Raw genomic sequence first — 14,089 nt, 5'->3', positions numbered from 1 at the left:
GCTTAATTTACAACAGTGCAAGCATGCAATGTAATGTAAATAAAGTAAAGTTATATTACATATTTCGAAGCCAAAAAAAAATTGTTGGTTTCTTTGACACTTCAACGCTTATTTCAAGTGGCTCATAAATAATTACCTTTTAGTTAATTGTGGTAGCAAATTAATGTAAAAAATAAAATTTAGTTTTTAATTTTAGACTCAGTCAGCTCTATTAATCAGTCAGTTAGGTGAAGTCTGCCAAACTAATTGTCAGCCTAGACCTAAAATCTTGCCAATTTGACAATTCTCGTTTCTTGTATTTTGACTATTTTGTGATTTTCTTGTATTTTGTGATTATGATTGTGATAGTTCAAGTTTTAACTCATTTTAATAAATTTTAGGGTTTTACACATACATTTTATTTCTAAGTGATATTCCGCTATTTTCTGAGCCCCGGCAATTTACCCGGGATGGTTTACTTTCATTGACAAAGCTGAATTCAACAAGATCCAAAACTACACCCTATGCACAGATATTGCAGCTCAAGAAGAACCTGCTGTACTTACGGGGTTAAATCTGTTTTATCAATGTTATTTATTTGTAAAACTGGCGAAGGGCGAAAGAATTAAACATCACATAATATGTCATCGTTCAAGGTAAGATGTCTAAATTAGGGCTATTTTGAACTTACTGACTGGTATCATACATTTATATGAGTATTTTTCCACACTATGGGTAGTGTATTCAGAAAGCATGATGATAATGATCATTCTGAGAGCTTAGGGGACAATAATGCACTTAAAGTATGTGAGGCACTAACATGGGCATGAATGAAAAATAAATAAACAATTTTCAAAATTATACAACATTTAAATGAAAATCACATTATATTTTTGTTAAAAGAAAGTTTATTATTTTTAGAGGATAGACTAAAGAATTTATAATGTTTAAGGTTTAAATAAATTTATTTCTGAAATACAACTTTTCTTGACAGTTTACTGATGTAAGCTTTCTCTGATATGTCAACAATCTAGACTTAATCTAGTATTATCCTGTTAATCTATTTATATACACAGGGTGGTGGGGTCATGTCATAAGTTCTAAGAATTATAGAGGAGATGAAAATAATGTTAGTTCTTCATATAAAAAAAATTCTTAGGAGCCTTCATTACCAAGTTATTCTCTTTCAAAGTAAGAAGTTAAAAAAAGTATTTTTGTTGTTACTTTTAAACAATTATGGTAACAATAAAAGTTAAGTGGTTTAAAGAACTCATATTTGTGCTTATTTTCATATGTAAATTGGTATTTCATGTCTTCCTTATACAGGGGAAGTCAAAATTTTTCATTTAGACTGATTAATTTTTTCAGTAGGTTGACAAAATCAGTATTTTTTTCCATAGATTGATTTTTTCACAATTTTTCTACAGAAACGGTATATCTTGTTTTAATTGATATCTGTTACCATTTTTATGAAAATCATATTTTATTATCACCATGCATCACACATGCCAACAATTTAAAATAAAAATAATAAAAAATAAAATAAAATAGTAGATTATTATTAAAAATGGTAGGTATTACGATTATCAGTTATTGAACGTACCTAACTTTTATTTTTGCCATAATATTTGCCTAAATGTTACAGCAAAAACACTTTTTTTAACTTTTAACTTTGAGAGACAATAGTTTGGCAACGAAGGCTGCTAGAATTTTCTTTTATATGAAGTACTAGCATCATTTTAGCTTACTCTATAAATCTTTAGAATTTATGACGTGCGTTTTCCAACATCCTGTATATAAAACTCCTTTTACACTGCTGATTTAATTGTGAATTAATTTACAAAGAATTTTGCAAAGTTTAGTAATGGATTAAATTAAAATGTGTTTAATTTTCATCAATTTATCTTTTTTCCAGTGTTGACTGTTCTGTTAGATGCCGTTAATTTTCTGCAATGTCGGCAAGTCGAGATGCACGACCCGCCGCCACTCCAACTCAAAGTGGAAGCACCATTGGGCCGCATCGAGGTTCTGTGCGAACGCCCAAAAGGCCTCGACCACAAGCCGAGATATTCGAGGAAATCAACTCAGACTTCTCTTGCCCCGTTTGTTTTAATGTAATTGCAGAGGCATATATCACAAAATGTGGCCATACCTACTGCTATGAGTGTATAAAAAAGTCATTAGAAATAGCTAAGAGGTGCCCAAAATGCAATTTTGCCATAACCCTGGAAGACGTGTTTCCTAACTTCCTATTGAACGATCTCATTAAAAAATATAAAGCTAAGGCTAATGCTTGTGAAGCATTGACAGTGAATAGGGACAGTTCGGGTGAATTTAGTACTGGGGCTGATGATTTACGGGAGTTTGTAGCGCTGGAATCCCAGAACTTATCGCTTCCAGATGTCAATGTTATGTTGGAAGTTCTCACACAGAGAAAGCAGTTGTTAGAGGCCGAATCCGTTGCTCTGCAAAACCGCCTGCTGTTGGAATTTCTGAGGCATTTGCTTAAAGACAAGAAAGAGAAACAATCGCAGATTGCCAAGGAAATGTCCGTTATAGAAAAGGACATTCTAGAGGTGAGAAATTGTTTAAAGTGAAAAGGTTGGTTGTTTTTTAATTTCATAAGAAGAAATATATATAAAGTAGCTACTTATATTACCAATTGTTTTTTGTACTGACTGGAATGCTACAATATGGTATGAGTTACATAAAATAACATTTCTTAATGAGTTTCATACGTTATTCTTTTGAAATTTTTCTATACGGTGAATAAAGCATATTAAAATGTCATAAATTTGAATGTATGCAGCAAGGACTGTTCTTACTAATATCGTTTTTGTCATTGTAGATATGACACGAAAGTACCTTCTTCAATTATGTAACTAGGTGCGAAATTAAACTTATTTAGTCACCGGTTTTGAATACGTAAAGTGATGTACACTTTATTTGTCAAAATTATGAAAAGTCATACAGTAAGTTGTGAAAATATAATAACGAAAATTTAATTTTCTTTTATTTTGTTTGGGAATAAAGTCTTACACACCATAAAAAGAGTTGTTGGAGCGGAGACATCTGTGCTATGCTCAGTTAATATTGCCTGAGAATACGATATAGCACTTATTCAAGAGTGCAATACTTTTATTGACGATTTGGTGACGAATTTGTTACATTTCGAACCTAAGAAAAAATGGTTCTAAAAACGCCATAGGTCTTACATTTATAGCATTTTTTTTTGTTGAACTGTAATTTAACGTGGGAAATAACATGGAAGAGCACGGGTGGTGGATACTTAGTTTTGCTTAGTCTTGAAGAAGGAATGCACCAAGACCACAAACTACCACTTTCACCACAAAAGAAGCCAAAAGTTTTTTCACTCACGAAATTTAAGTTACATTAATAAGGTAACACACGAATCTTTAAACCAACAGAATACACGATTATTCCGATTATTACTTCAGTCTGTGTGACGAATACATCGCATTCTTCCGCACTTGAGTGAATCATCTAAAAAGTGATATCTGTACGAAAACATAAAACATTTTCCACCCTTTTTTGCAAACGCACAGTTCACCGTTTACACGGCAATACACGATATAAAATAATATACAGCTATCCCTGATTTCGATAAATTAAGAAAATTTGAGCGTTCAAGACAGTAGTTTTACGATGCACTCATCTGGCAGGTTTTTTGTCGATTTTGGAACAACTTTTTATTGTAAATTTAAGTTTATTACAACGGCGAGCGCTGTCGTAGTTTAGTGTACGAATTTTATTTTTATTAACTATTAATCATTAAAAGGGATTTGTAGAAAACCTTAGACAATTTTCAATTGTTAAATTAAAAATTAGGCAGGCACACAAATTAGTAAAATAAATAAAAACCAAAATATTGCTTACACCACTAAGTGTGATTCATCAATGGATTGGCTCGCTAGCGACTAACACTTATCAGAACAGTGTTTAGAAAATGGGCCATACAAACGATTCAATGTTCAATGTTAAAGCAGTTTTAGAACACAAAACACACTAAGTTCAAAATGTACAAGGACACGACTACAAAACAAGAATGAACACAGAAAATTTCATTTATTGTTATTGTTAAAAGATCATTAAAGAATGCCGAAATTATGCTAAAAATAGAAAATATCGTAGGTCAAATATATATAAACATGCCTTGATAGTGTTCGCAATAATTGATTGGAAGATGTTTTTTTAACAATAACAGTTTTTTTTCGAAAGAAACAGTTTTTTCTAGTTTTTTGTTAATTGATCTTTTTTTTTGTTTTTTTTTAGTCCCTTTGAAACTAAGAACAGGAATTTTTGAGCGTTTCGCACAATTTAAATGTCCATATACCATACATATTATTTCCACGTTGATTTTCGTTTCTCCTACCCTTTTTTTCCTAGGTTTTGAAGACTGTGACAAATTTGCCATCGAAGCGTTAACACTGATGTTCGTCCGAGTCTTTAACAAAGAGTGAATGTTATTCTCAGTTAGATTTAATCTCCGTACTTCAGTAGCGATGCAATTCCACTACTTTTGATGTACGAAGCATTATTCCCAAAAATTAAAAAGAAAAACGAACAATCAGCCTCAAATTTGGAGAACATATTTGTAACAAATATCCAGAATTATTTTAAGACATTGTTGTTATGCAGAATGTCAGTTTCATTTATTAGAATTTATCCATTCAGCATTTTCGAGATAGAGGAAAAGCCATATCAGCCCCACTTAAAAACTGCTAATTCAAGCCAAAACTACTGGAAGTCACGCTGCTTTTAACAAAATTGCTACGTTCTGGATTGTTGCCACTTTCTGTCGTGTTGTTTTTCCCTTCTTACTTTCCGCAATTTTAATACCTATTTACCTGTCAATTCTCAAGGGATCGACATAGAAAAGTAAATTAAACTGGAATGTTGAATGTATTATTGAGAAATAAATTTCTAGAAGCGTTACGAATTGCGCTATAAGTTAAATTACGGAAAATCTTTTGAATTAATCCAAATTAAATTTGGATTATTCTCAGGTAACGACTAAGTTGAAAGATGTTCACAATAAGTGTCCCACTTTGGAGGATGTGGAGAGAACGTCGGCTGCAGCTTCCGAGTTGGACGCTATCGCTGCCAGTGCTCTGAAGAAGGAGATGATGCAGATGCTCGACAATGTGGCTCCCACAAGTAAGCCACTTAACAACGAAATCGTTTTAATGCTGCAAGTTCTCCTTCTTTCATCAGTATTTTTTACAAAAAACAAAGATGAAGCCCGTCCGCCAGAACCACCTTCGAGATTCTCCACGACGCTGGCAATTCGCCGCAAACGCATGTACGCTTATTTCGACGACTTCGTTTCGTCTTATTTTAGCTGTAAATCCAGAGATATACTATTTGGAAAAGTTGATAAAAGCAAACCCGGTTCGCAGACAGACGATTCTTTGGATCAATTTCGAGAGAGTTTAATCAAATTTTCGACTTACAGTGCGTTACGGTTGATGACTTCTTTGAATTATTCGAATGACTTGTTTAATAATTCCACTATAGTGTCCAGTATCGAATTCGACAAAGACAGTGAGTATTTCGCGATTGCGGGAGTGACAAAACGGATAAAGGTTTTTGATTTCGAAAATGTAATTAAGGATGTGGTGAACATGCATTATCCATGTCTGGAAATGACGTCGAGGTCGAAGATCTCTTGCATCAGCTGGCACAGTTATCACAAAAACATGCTTGCGTCTAGTGATTACGAGGGGATGGTGACCATTTGGGATGCTTCTACCGGCCAAAGGACCAAAACCTATCAGGAACATGAGAAGAGGTGTTGGAGCGTTGATTTTAATTCTGTTGATACGAGGCTGATAGCGTCGGGTAAGTGGAATCTCCTGTGTGTTTTGTATAACACATTCTATGCCACTATTGGTCATTGTATTCATGTCACAGTGATATCATACAAAAATGATGAATCTATCTCTTTGTTCAGGCTCATATAGAGATATCATCACTTCAAGTCTTAAAATAAGAATTGCGCAAGTGAGACAAGGGCAGGATAAGTTTTAATGTGCTTCCGACAAAGACCAACGAAGTGCATTGCGCGGCTAGCGTGTGAAAAGGGAGGAATCAGTCTGACCGGCGTCTCCGCTTTGACATAATTCGTTCAAAACGATGGTCAGTACCGATGTACTATCGTAGGGAGAATGTTAACGGCATCAGTTAATTCCATAAATATAGTCTGTAAATACGAACATTTTAGGTACGTTTGCATTTCTTACCGTCGCTTGGTATTATCTCATCTGAAAAAAAATGAATCTATTTTCAGCAAAAAATTATTCTCGAACCAATCACCTTCTTGTGCCAAGCAATATCTGAACCTGTCATAAAATTCACGGCGTTTTTTAAATTTATTTACACTTCTGTATTATTCTTTGGCAATTTTATACATTTCTAAAGTTGCGAAGATAGTGAAATCGATACTAATCTAAACATCGAGGGGGAACCCCAACCAGGCTAACTCCGCCCGCTTCGTTGCTGGTCTTTATTGGGGGCACATTATTACTTATGTGATTCTTCTCCTACTTGCGCAATTCTTATATTACGACTTCAGCTGTCAATACCTGCATAGGGTGTTCCAAAATGTGTATTCGGTCAACCTCTCTGTGGCCATTAAAGTGTTTCGTTACCATGGCGTCAGAGACCACACTTGCAATTGCATGGTTCTGAGGGTCTTAAAGAGCTCTCCTCCTATCAGACCTTCTTGACACTCCCGTCTCCTTACCAGACTCCTTCTGGAGACTTGGTCAGGCCTCTTTTCGGGCACCTGTTTCCTACCTAGATTCTCCTTCAGCGGACCTCTTGTCGAAGGTTAGACTTCAGTCCTCCTTTATAGAACTATTCAGATACTCATCCCATAGTTTTTCTGAACTCTTAAATTGACCTTTTGAGTACAGATGGTCTGTTTGCTTTTTGGGACTCCCCGCTCCATTCTACTTGACCATTTTGACCGGCGCAGTAGAGCAGTCAATACTTCCAGTGTCTAAAATGTAAATGTAAAATCAATTTGGGGCAGTCCATATGCGCTTGCATGTTACAATTTTCTCTATTGATGAAAAATCACCTTTCCAGGCTCAGACGACGCCAAAGTGAAACTCTACTCCCTAAACGAAGAACACTCTGTGGCAACTTTGGAAGCTAAAGCCAACGTTTGTTGCGTTAAGTTTAACCCAAATAGTTCCTCCCAATTGGCGTTTGGAAGCGCTGACCATGGTGTCCATTACTACGACCTCCGTAACATGAAGGAACCCGTTCACGTTTTCAAGGCACATAAGAAGGCTGTTAGTTACGTAAAATTCCTGGACGCGGAACATATTGTTTCCGCTTCCACAGATTCCCACCTGAAATTGTGGAACGTCGAAACGCCCTTTTGTTTGCGGTCATTTGTGGGACACATCAACGAAAAGAATTTTGTGGGGCTTGCTACGGACGGTGATTTTATTGCGTGCGGATCTGAAAATAACTCCTTGTACGTGTACTACAAGGGGTTGAGCAAAAGGCTGTGTCAGTACAAGTTCGAAACTGTCGAAGGCGTTTTGGAACCGGAGAGGAGAGAGGACGACAGCAACGAATTTGTTTCTGCGGTATGCTGGAAGCAAGATTCTAACATCATTTTGGCTGCTAACAGTAGGGGAATCATAAATGTCTTAGAAATGGTGTAAATTTGATTTTCGGTGGATAGAGCATACGATCGTACTCATGTACAAAGTAGATTGTAAAATGTAATATAGAGATGATCATCAATTGAGGCAGTTGTATTCTTTATTTCCAAATTTAACACAGAATTAAATCGCAAACGGTTGTACAACACTTCGATTTTTCCTGTGCTTGATCACTTTAATAGAGAGTTTCTCTACGCCGATGATTAGTATTGCAACGCAAAAACCTGCAAAAAATTGGCGAGTCAACGGGAGATAATGAAGAACTCATTACCAATAATCAAGACGAAGAAGCTGCCTTGCATGTCATCCAAATTCACAGTGTGATTTTTCACCTCCAAGGTATTCTTTCGTTTAAAACACTTATCTTTTTTGGGAAGGTAGTTCTCTAGCCATTTTTGGATTAAGCCCACTTGGTGCAGTCTTTTGATTCTAGAAAGGGACTGTCTTGAAGATGAATGCGATTCGGTTTATTTTTCGTTCGTACTATTTATTTAGTTATTTTAATATTTATTTATTTAATTGTTAGATGGCATGCCTTAGGCGAAAATAATTGAAATGTTGATTTTTCTGCTGTTAAAGATAACAGAGCTTCACCTAACATTATTCCAAAAATTATCTATAAATGCCCGCAGTTTATCTGGGCCATGATAGATCATAGGGCCAAAGTTTGCAGTTCGTACCGTACTGTGAACTTATGGAGTTTATGCACAAAATTTTGATATTTTTTAAACTGTTTTTCATGGGTTTTAAAGTAAATTAAAATGAGAAGAAAAAACTAAGTTAAAACAACAATAAAAAGAATCGGTCACGATATTCGCATAAAAACTTTGTAGGGCCAGCTTGTATAGTAATTTGTAGAACTTACTCTTCGTTTATTTTATTCAAGTACGGAGTATCTGGAGCCACGATCAACGCTATATGTTCTTCTGAAAATTCATCAGTTCCTAAAAACGTTCAGTTATAGTTGAAAAAGTTTGGAAATCATGCTCTAAGTGTCACAAAAATCACTGCTCGGCAGATACCCGATTCAGTCAAAGGTAATTTTTTTAAAAATTTTATAGTAAAAATGTCCAAATATCGCAATTACAGAATTATTACTTTCCCAAAAAGTGTGGAAAGTGAAACTTTCCCAGGTGTATGATGTTCTATGTGAAAAACGAAAATTACCTTAATTTCCGGTTGAACCGGAATTAAGGCATTAGGCATCCATGCCCACAACATATGGATACCAACACGAGTAATCGTTTGGACAGTAATTTTTGCGTCGCCTGAAATATTCCCTTTAAATCCACTAACCTAAAGCATAACTACACAGATCATCCCTTTCAAACTGTTGCTTTATAATGTATTGCAGCCTCATTTTCCAGTCGATGTGCACATGTCTGCCTGCTTTGATTTCGTCCAGCATTACTTGTCCATTCTTCAGGTGCTGGGCCCCCTGGTAAATGGTCTTATAAACGTAATCGTTGGAGTCCTGAAATAGCTCTTCTTACATTTTCCCTTCAGAGCACTCCCTATGTCTTTACCTTTATGCGGTCCCCAAAATAGCTATTCTCGGCATAACTCCAGGAAATTGACTGGCGCTTCGATATCAGATCTTCTAGAGTGTTTATTGGAACCTCCATTTTCGGAAATGTTAAGTATGCAACGAGATTCCCACAGTAAGTGGTGCCTATCACAAGAACCACTAACCACCATGATCCCACTATTATGCGAGCGCTGTCCGCGTAGGGTAAGTGCATGCCCCCTAAAAACAGCAAGGTGAGAACCATCAGGTGTGATAAGTACCCACACGTTAACCTTGTTGCAGGAGGGCACCATACATGTACCAAATGCAATTCTGAATAGTTGCCAACCCCCCTTTCTTGCGAATCCCTTTGTATTCGTATGTAGGGCTATATTTATGTATGTAGTAGAGAATTGGGCCCATGGAGATGATTGTCATGGAAAGACAGAACCAGGTCTAACAAACAAACATTTTTTTTTTCAATACATTTTTGACTGGTACTAATTTCAACGTACGTCTCCACCAAAGGGCGAAATGAATAGCAAAGCTCTGCTAAGTTCCCGCGGACGAGCAGCTAAGAATGTATATGACTGAATGCTTATGGCGTTAGTAAAATTCACTATTTTCTTGCTTTTTTCAGTCACAGTAAACGCACAGGCTCCCATTGCGGCAGATTTGTTGTGAACAAGATCTAGTACCACCTGAGGGACCCTGAAATCAAATAAAACTTAATTGCAAGAAGAAAGATGGTCACCGTGAAACTGGATCTTTTGGAACCCTGTTGATGAACCACTTGAAGATTAGTCACGTTTCCAAGGTTGACAAGATCCATTTAATACATGAATAGAATATATTTCCTTTTATTTCGTAAAAAAAATAGGTAAAAAGCAAGGTAATGGTTCGCAATTAAAAAAAATGGAATGAATTTACCTGTAGGTGGACACGTATGACTTCGCAGTGACACTCAAGTGTTCGTCACTATCGGTCTTATTGTAAAACGACGTGACCGAGGAGTTAAAGAAATTACCCTGCGTCGGGATCACTTCCACATTATAGGTGAAATTTAAGTTTCTGGAAAGCTCCTTGATTATATCAAAGACAACTCCCTTAAATTCCACCACATCTCCTGAAGCATTAGTTATAAGTATTTGCCAAGGTGGATTCTAAAATAAAAAAAATCTCGTAAATTTCGGCTAGGTATACGAGACGTCCTTTTCTGGGACTGAAGCATGAGGATCTCGGTAATCATAAGAAATAGGAGGTCGGTTCAATTGAAGTAGAGTCTCCAATTAGGAGTATGAGAACATGTTGTAAAATTTGGAAAATTCCAGTGATTTTCGGAATTTTTTTCCGAGCTTTTTTCCTGAGCTTATTGGACGAGATAATTCAAAACAATCGATACTTCGCAGTTGCAACTATTCCTCTTCTACAACGTGGGAAAGTGATATAAAAATCCTACGTTTCAGTTTTCGATAATCGTCATCAATTTTGTTTTTCCTTGTGGACGCGATTTGCTTGGGATTCAGAAAGGCAACAACTTTTCCAACAAGGCGGGATCTCTTCACATAATTCTAAGAGGATAACTTATTCTTCATTTCAAATATTTCCCGACATGGGCGTTTTCCAATAATGGAGACATACGTTGGACCCCACGTTCACTAGATCGGTCTTCATTAAATTATTATCTATGGAGAACGTTTTGATTTTCTGCAACCATCGTCAAATCTGTTTCTTTTTATGTGCACCATATTGCACTTACACATTTTTTAATTATACATTTTTCAATAACTCACATGAAACGACACTAGCGGCAACTTGCTCCTCCTAAATCCGTGAGCTATGTGAGGAAAAAGGGCATCGGTCATCCGCGGACCGTCACTAGGCCTCCAGGTGCCCACAGATATCAGGTCCACTCCCGAGACCTCCTCACGGGAGAGGTATTCCTTCCCCCAAGTTTCTCCTGCTTCCAGTTTCCACTGGGTGCAATTGTCGCATTTTCCGTATTTAGTCAAATAACTCTTAAGAAAACGCGAAATAGTCATGATGGTCGTACATAGTTCTTGTACCTACCTGGACTTTAGCCAACAAGAAATTCCGCCTCTGTATTTTATTGGGTCTTATCGCTTCCCATTCCTCTTCAGACAACGGTTCCGCTATCTCATATTCCTCCAAGATCGCTTTGTGTAGAGAATCAAATATTGCCCCCAAACTCTCGTTTATGTGGCAGATCATTCCAATCTTCAGATAAGGGTGAGATAAATAGATTGTTGTGTTAAGCAAAAGTTATACCTGACAAACATCGGTGAGGACAGTGGTGTTGTAAATGAAGGCTACATTGTCTCCTTCCCTCAACAGCGCCTTGAACCTGTTCAAATTCTGCACTCTTTTATTGTTACTGTCGGATATTACGTATAGCCACTTAGTGTTGGTGTTGACCAGATTTTCCCTTTTGGCGTATTCCATGATTTTTTCCACCAATTCCAAGTGGACCACGACTTACCAAAAATACAATTCCCAAACTTTAACCAAAAACACGAGCCTTACCAACGAAGTTTCTGCTCAATTTCCGCGAGCGAATTCCCGATAATCCGCCTTTCAGATTTGCCTCGAGCTCAGCGGGATCGGATGATTTGCCCACAAGACTTATGAGGGAAATCCCTGAAGCCCCAACGTTGGTTACTTGTCTTGTTATGGACCTAATGACCCTGGTCAGCAAATCATCAGCTGCAACACAAAGCTGAGTTGCGCTCTTTCACTGCCCACAGAATATTACAAATACTGTCGTCGTATAGGATGACCATGTTCTTCCAGGTGTATACGCCCAATGTCCGGAGATCTAAGAGCATTTGAGGGGTCTCCTGCCCTTTTTCGATGATTGGGATGGTGACTGCAGAGCTTTGAGGCAGTCTTGCGCAATCCTGTTCTAAAGTTAACGTACGATTAATATTTCTCCCAGGTATTTTCCCGTTTTACCTGAAATAGCGACATGCAGTAGATTCTCGCTTTTGGCGGCGCGAAATAATTTCCAAGTTTCCGTGCATGATGTGATGCTCAACAGAATGCTCAAATCTGATATTTATTTAAAGCAAATTATCCCCTGCGTAGTAACAGCCAGGAAGACCAAAACATACCCTTCTTCACGTTGATCGCTGGCCAAGCAAAGAAATGAACATTAACGCCTCCATGCCTGAGGATCTCCCTCTTGGCATACACCAAGTACTCCTCAATTCCAGTTTTGATCCTCTCATAATCTTCTGCCAGATACTCTTTATCAATCACTATAGCTGAAAGCTTACGAATGAACTCAATTATTCGTCAATTTTTGGTTAAGAGTACCCATTGTGCCATTAGTGGTGAGCAATGAGGGGAAATCTTCACTGTGGGTCACCTTGCAGATGAAGAACAAGGAAAGTGCCACCCCAACCCACATTTTAGGAAATACTCTTTCATGCTTTCCGCAGCCACAGATGTATCATTCTTGGGACATTAAAATTGGAGAACTTTAATGAAAGTTAGATGCTGCCCAGCTGTGTGCGATTTAACTGAACTAATAACTCCGTAAGTAGGTGTGCATGTCGTGAATAGGCCAATGGTGAAATAACGCAAAGGTTAGTAATCAAAAATTCATAGGAATTGTCATGATGAGAACGTGTGTTCAGGAATATTCTGGAGTCGGCCCAGATACAGGGCGTTCCGAAATTGGGTTGCATAATTTTATTCAAGGGACGAAAATTTCATACGTGCAAACTCCTCGTTTCTGCGATACCGAGTGCCCGAGCCCTAATCTTCGTTTAAAGTTCACATAGTTTATTAGATATTTTAGGTGAATATGGAACGCTTCATGCGACTTTTTAGGAGCAGCGACAGGTAGATATGCTAAATGATCACGAGAATCCATAGGGTGCGAGCTATATCAGGATCGTGCACCCTTTTTGCCTTAACCCGAACTAAAAATACATTCAGGTCGGTGATGAATTAGGTCAAAGATTAAAATGATGGGATAGATGTGATCTAGTCCATTGGTTCTGAAAAATCCGAGGTGAGTTGATGAATAGGTGCCTGGAACCACTCTCGTCGACAACGCTTCTGGCCAATACAAAGCCGGAAGGGGCGGCGGGGTAAATCTCACTCTTCTGGTGAGGCGAGAAAACCAGACGGGGTACCTTGAGAGATTTCGTCTTGCGAAAGTTGACAACTCTGAAGAATGTGCTTACAGTTTGGCTACCGATCCAACGTGTGATCCGGTACTTCCCCTGGATGTCTATCTCGCTTTAACGCGTAAAACGACTTTGCGCGATTCAAATCATATCCTTTACTACGGCATTACCATTGACAGTCGATATTTGAAAAGGTATTATCTGAAAGCAAGAAGGCAGCATTTTAAGCAAGAGGTTTTTATTTATTTGTTTTCGTTCCATTCATTCCCACAGTCAAAAAGTCACATGAAAATATGAATTTACGAAGGCCTTTCATGACCAAACGTAAAAAATACCACTGAGGGATAAGGGATTATTGGTTATTTTCTACGGCTATGAATCTGACAACGGGTGTGGTGATTTTGACTCAGCAAGCGATGACGAATATAATCCAAAAGGAGTTTCTGGTCAGAGCTCAGATTCAGAAATCGATGCGATTTCTGAGCCCCAACCCAAGTACCACAAGAAGAGCCACCATCTCTAGATACCACGTGAAAAATTTGGTCAAATTTTATAAATTATTTTTCGTTTACAAATGCTAAAGCACTATTGGAATCTGTCGACATATACAGGGTGTGTTTTTTTTGGCGTGTGCGCCATTGCTCTCTCCGAAACGGTGAGAGATACGACTTCGGTTAAATTAGGCAAAAGTGGCCCATTGTGGAGCTTATTAAGGTAACCACTCAAGGTTGCCACATTTTCAG

General features: G+C 37.5%; 2 protein-coding genes across 5 annotated transcripts; one reads left to right on the top strand and one right to left on the bottom strand.

Moving 5' to 3' along the window:
• The first annotated feature begins 256 nt into the window (after positions 1–256).
• LOC136340685 (E3 ubiquitin-protein ligase COP1-like) lies at positions 257–7,768 on the top strand. Of its 2 annotated transcripts, XM_066284932.1 has the most exons (5): positions 260–635; positions 1,895–2,555; positions 5,007–5,157; positions 5,215–5,841; positions 7,093–7,768. In XM_066284932.1, exons 2-5 carry the CDS (start codon positions 1,932–1,934, stop codon positions 7,680–7,682), a joined length of 1,992 nt encoding a protein of 663 aa, XP_066141029.1. In that variant the 5' UTR covers positions 260–635; positions 1,895–1,931; the 3' UTR covers positions 7,683–7,768. The 2 variants fall into 2 exon arrangements, with proteins under 2 accessions (XP_066141028.1, XP_066141029.1); XM_066284931.1 differs by having other exon boundaries at positions 257–635; positions 5,007–5,841.
• On the bottom strand, positions 7,765–13,675 carry Ir93a (Ionotropic receptor 93a). Of its 3 annotated transcripts, XM_066284929.1 has the most exons (17): positions 13,404–13,675; positions 12,526–13,352; positions 12,321–12,473; positions 12,163–12,258; positions 11,963–12,112; positions 11,734–11,913; positions 11,479–11,684; positions 11,260–11,427; positions 10,983–11,207; positions 10,120–10,352; positions 9,705–9,900; positions 9,483–9,645; positions 9,209–9,429; positions 8,979–9,156; positions 8,548–8,626; positions 7,954–8,111; positions 7,765–7,906 (listed from the first exon to the last, which is right to left on the bottom strand). In XM_066284929.1, exons 2-17 carry the CDS (start codon positions 12,617–12,619, stop codon positions 7,806–7,808), a joined length of 2,601 nt encoding a protein of 866 aa, XP_066141026.1. In that variant the 5' UTR covers positions 12,620–13,352; positions 13,404–13,675; the 3' UTR covers positions 7,765–7,805. The 3 variants fall into 3 exon arrangements, with proteins under 3 accessions (XP_066141026.1, XP_066141025.1, XP_066141027.1); XM_066284928.1 differs by having other exon boundaries at positions 12,526–13,675; XM_066284930.1 differs by lacking the exons at positions 12,526–13,352; positions 13,404–13,675 and having other exon boundaries at positions 11,963–12,107; positions 12,321–12,457.
• Positions 13,676–14,089: the final 414 nt, after the last annotated feature.

Source organism: Euwallacea fornicatus, chromosome 8 (assembly GCF_040115645.1).
Source record: "Euwallacea fornicatus isolate EFF26 chromosome 8, ASM4011564v1, whole genome shotgun sequence".
In the NCBI taxonomy this organism is placed as follows: Eukaryota; Metazoa; Arthropoda; class Insecta; order Coleoptera; family Curculionidae; genus Euwallacea; species Euwallacea fornicatus.
This window is presented reverse-complemented; position numbering and strand designations above follow the sequence as displayed.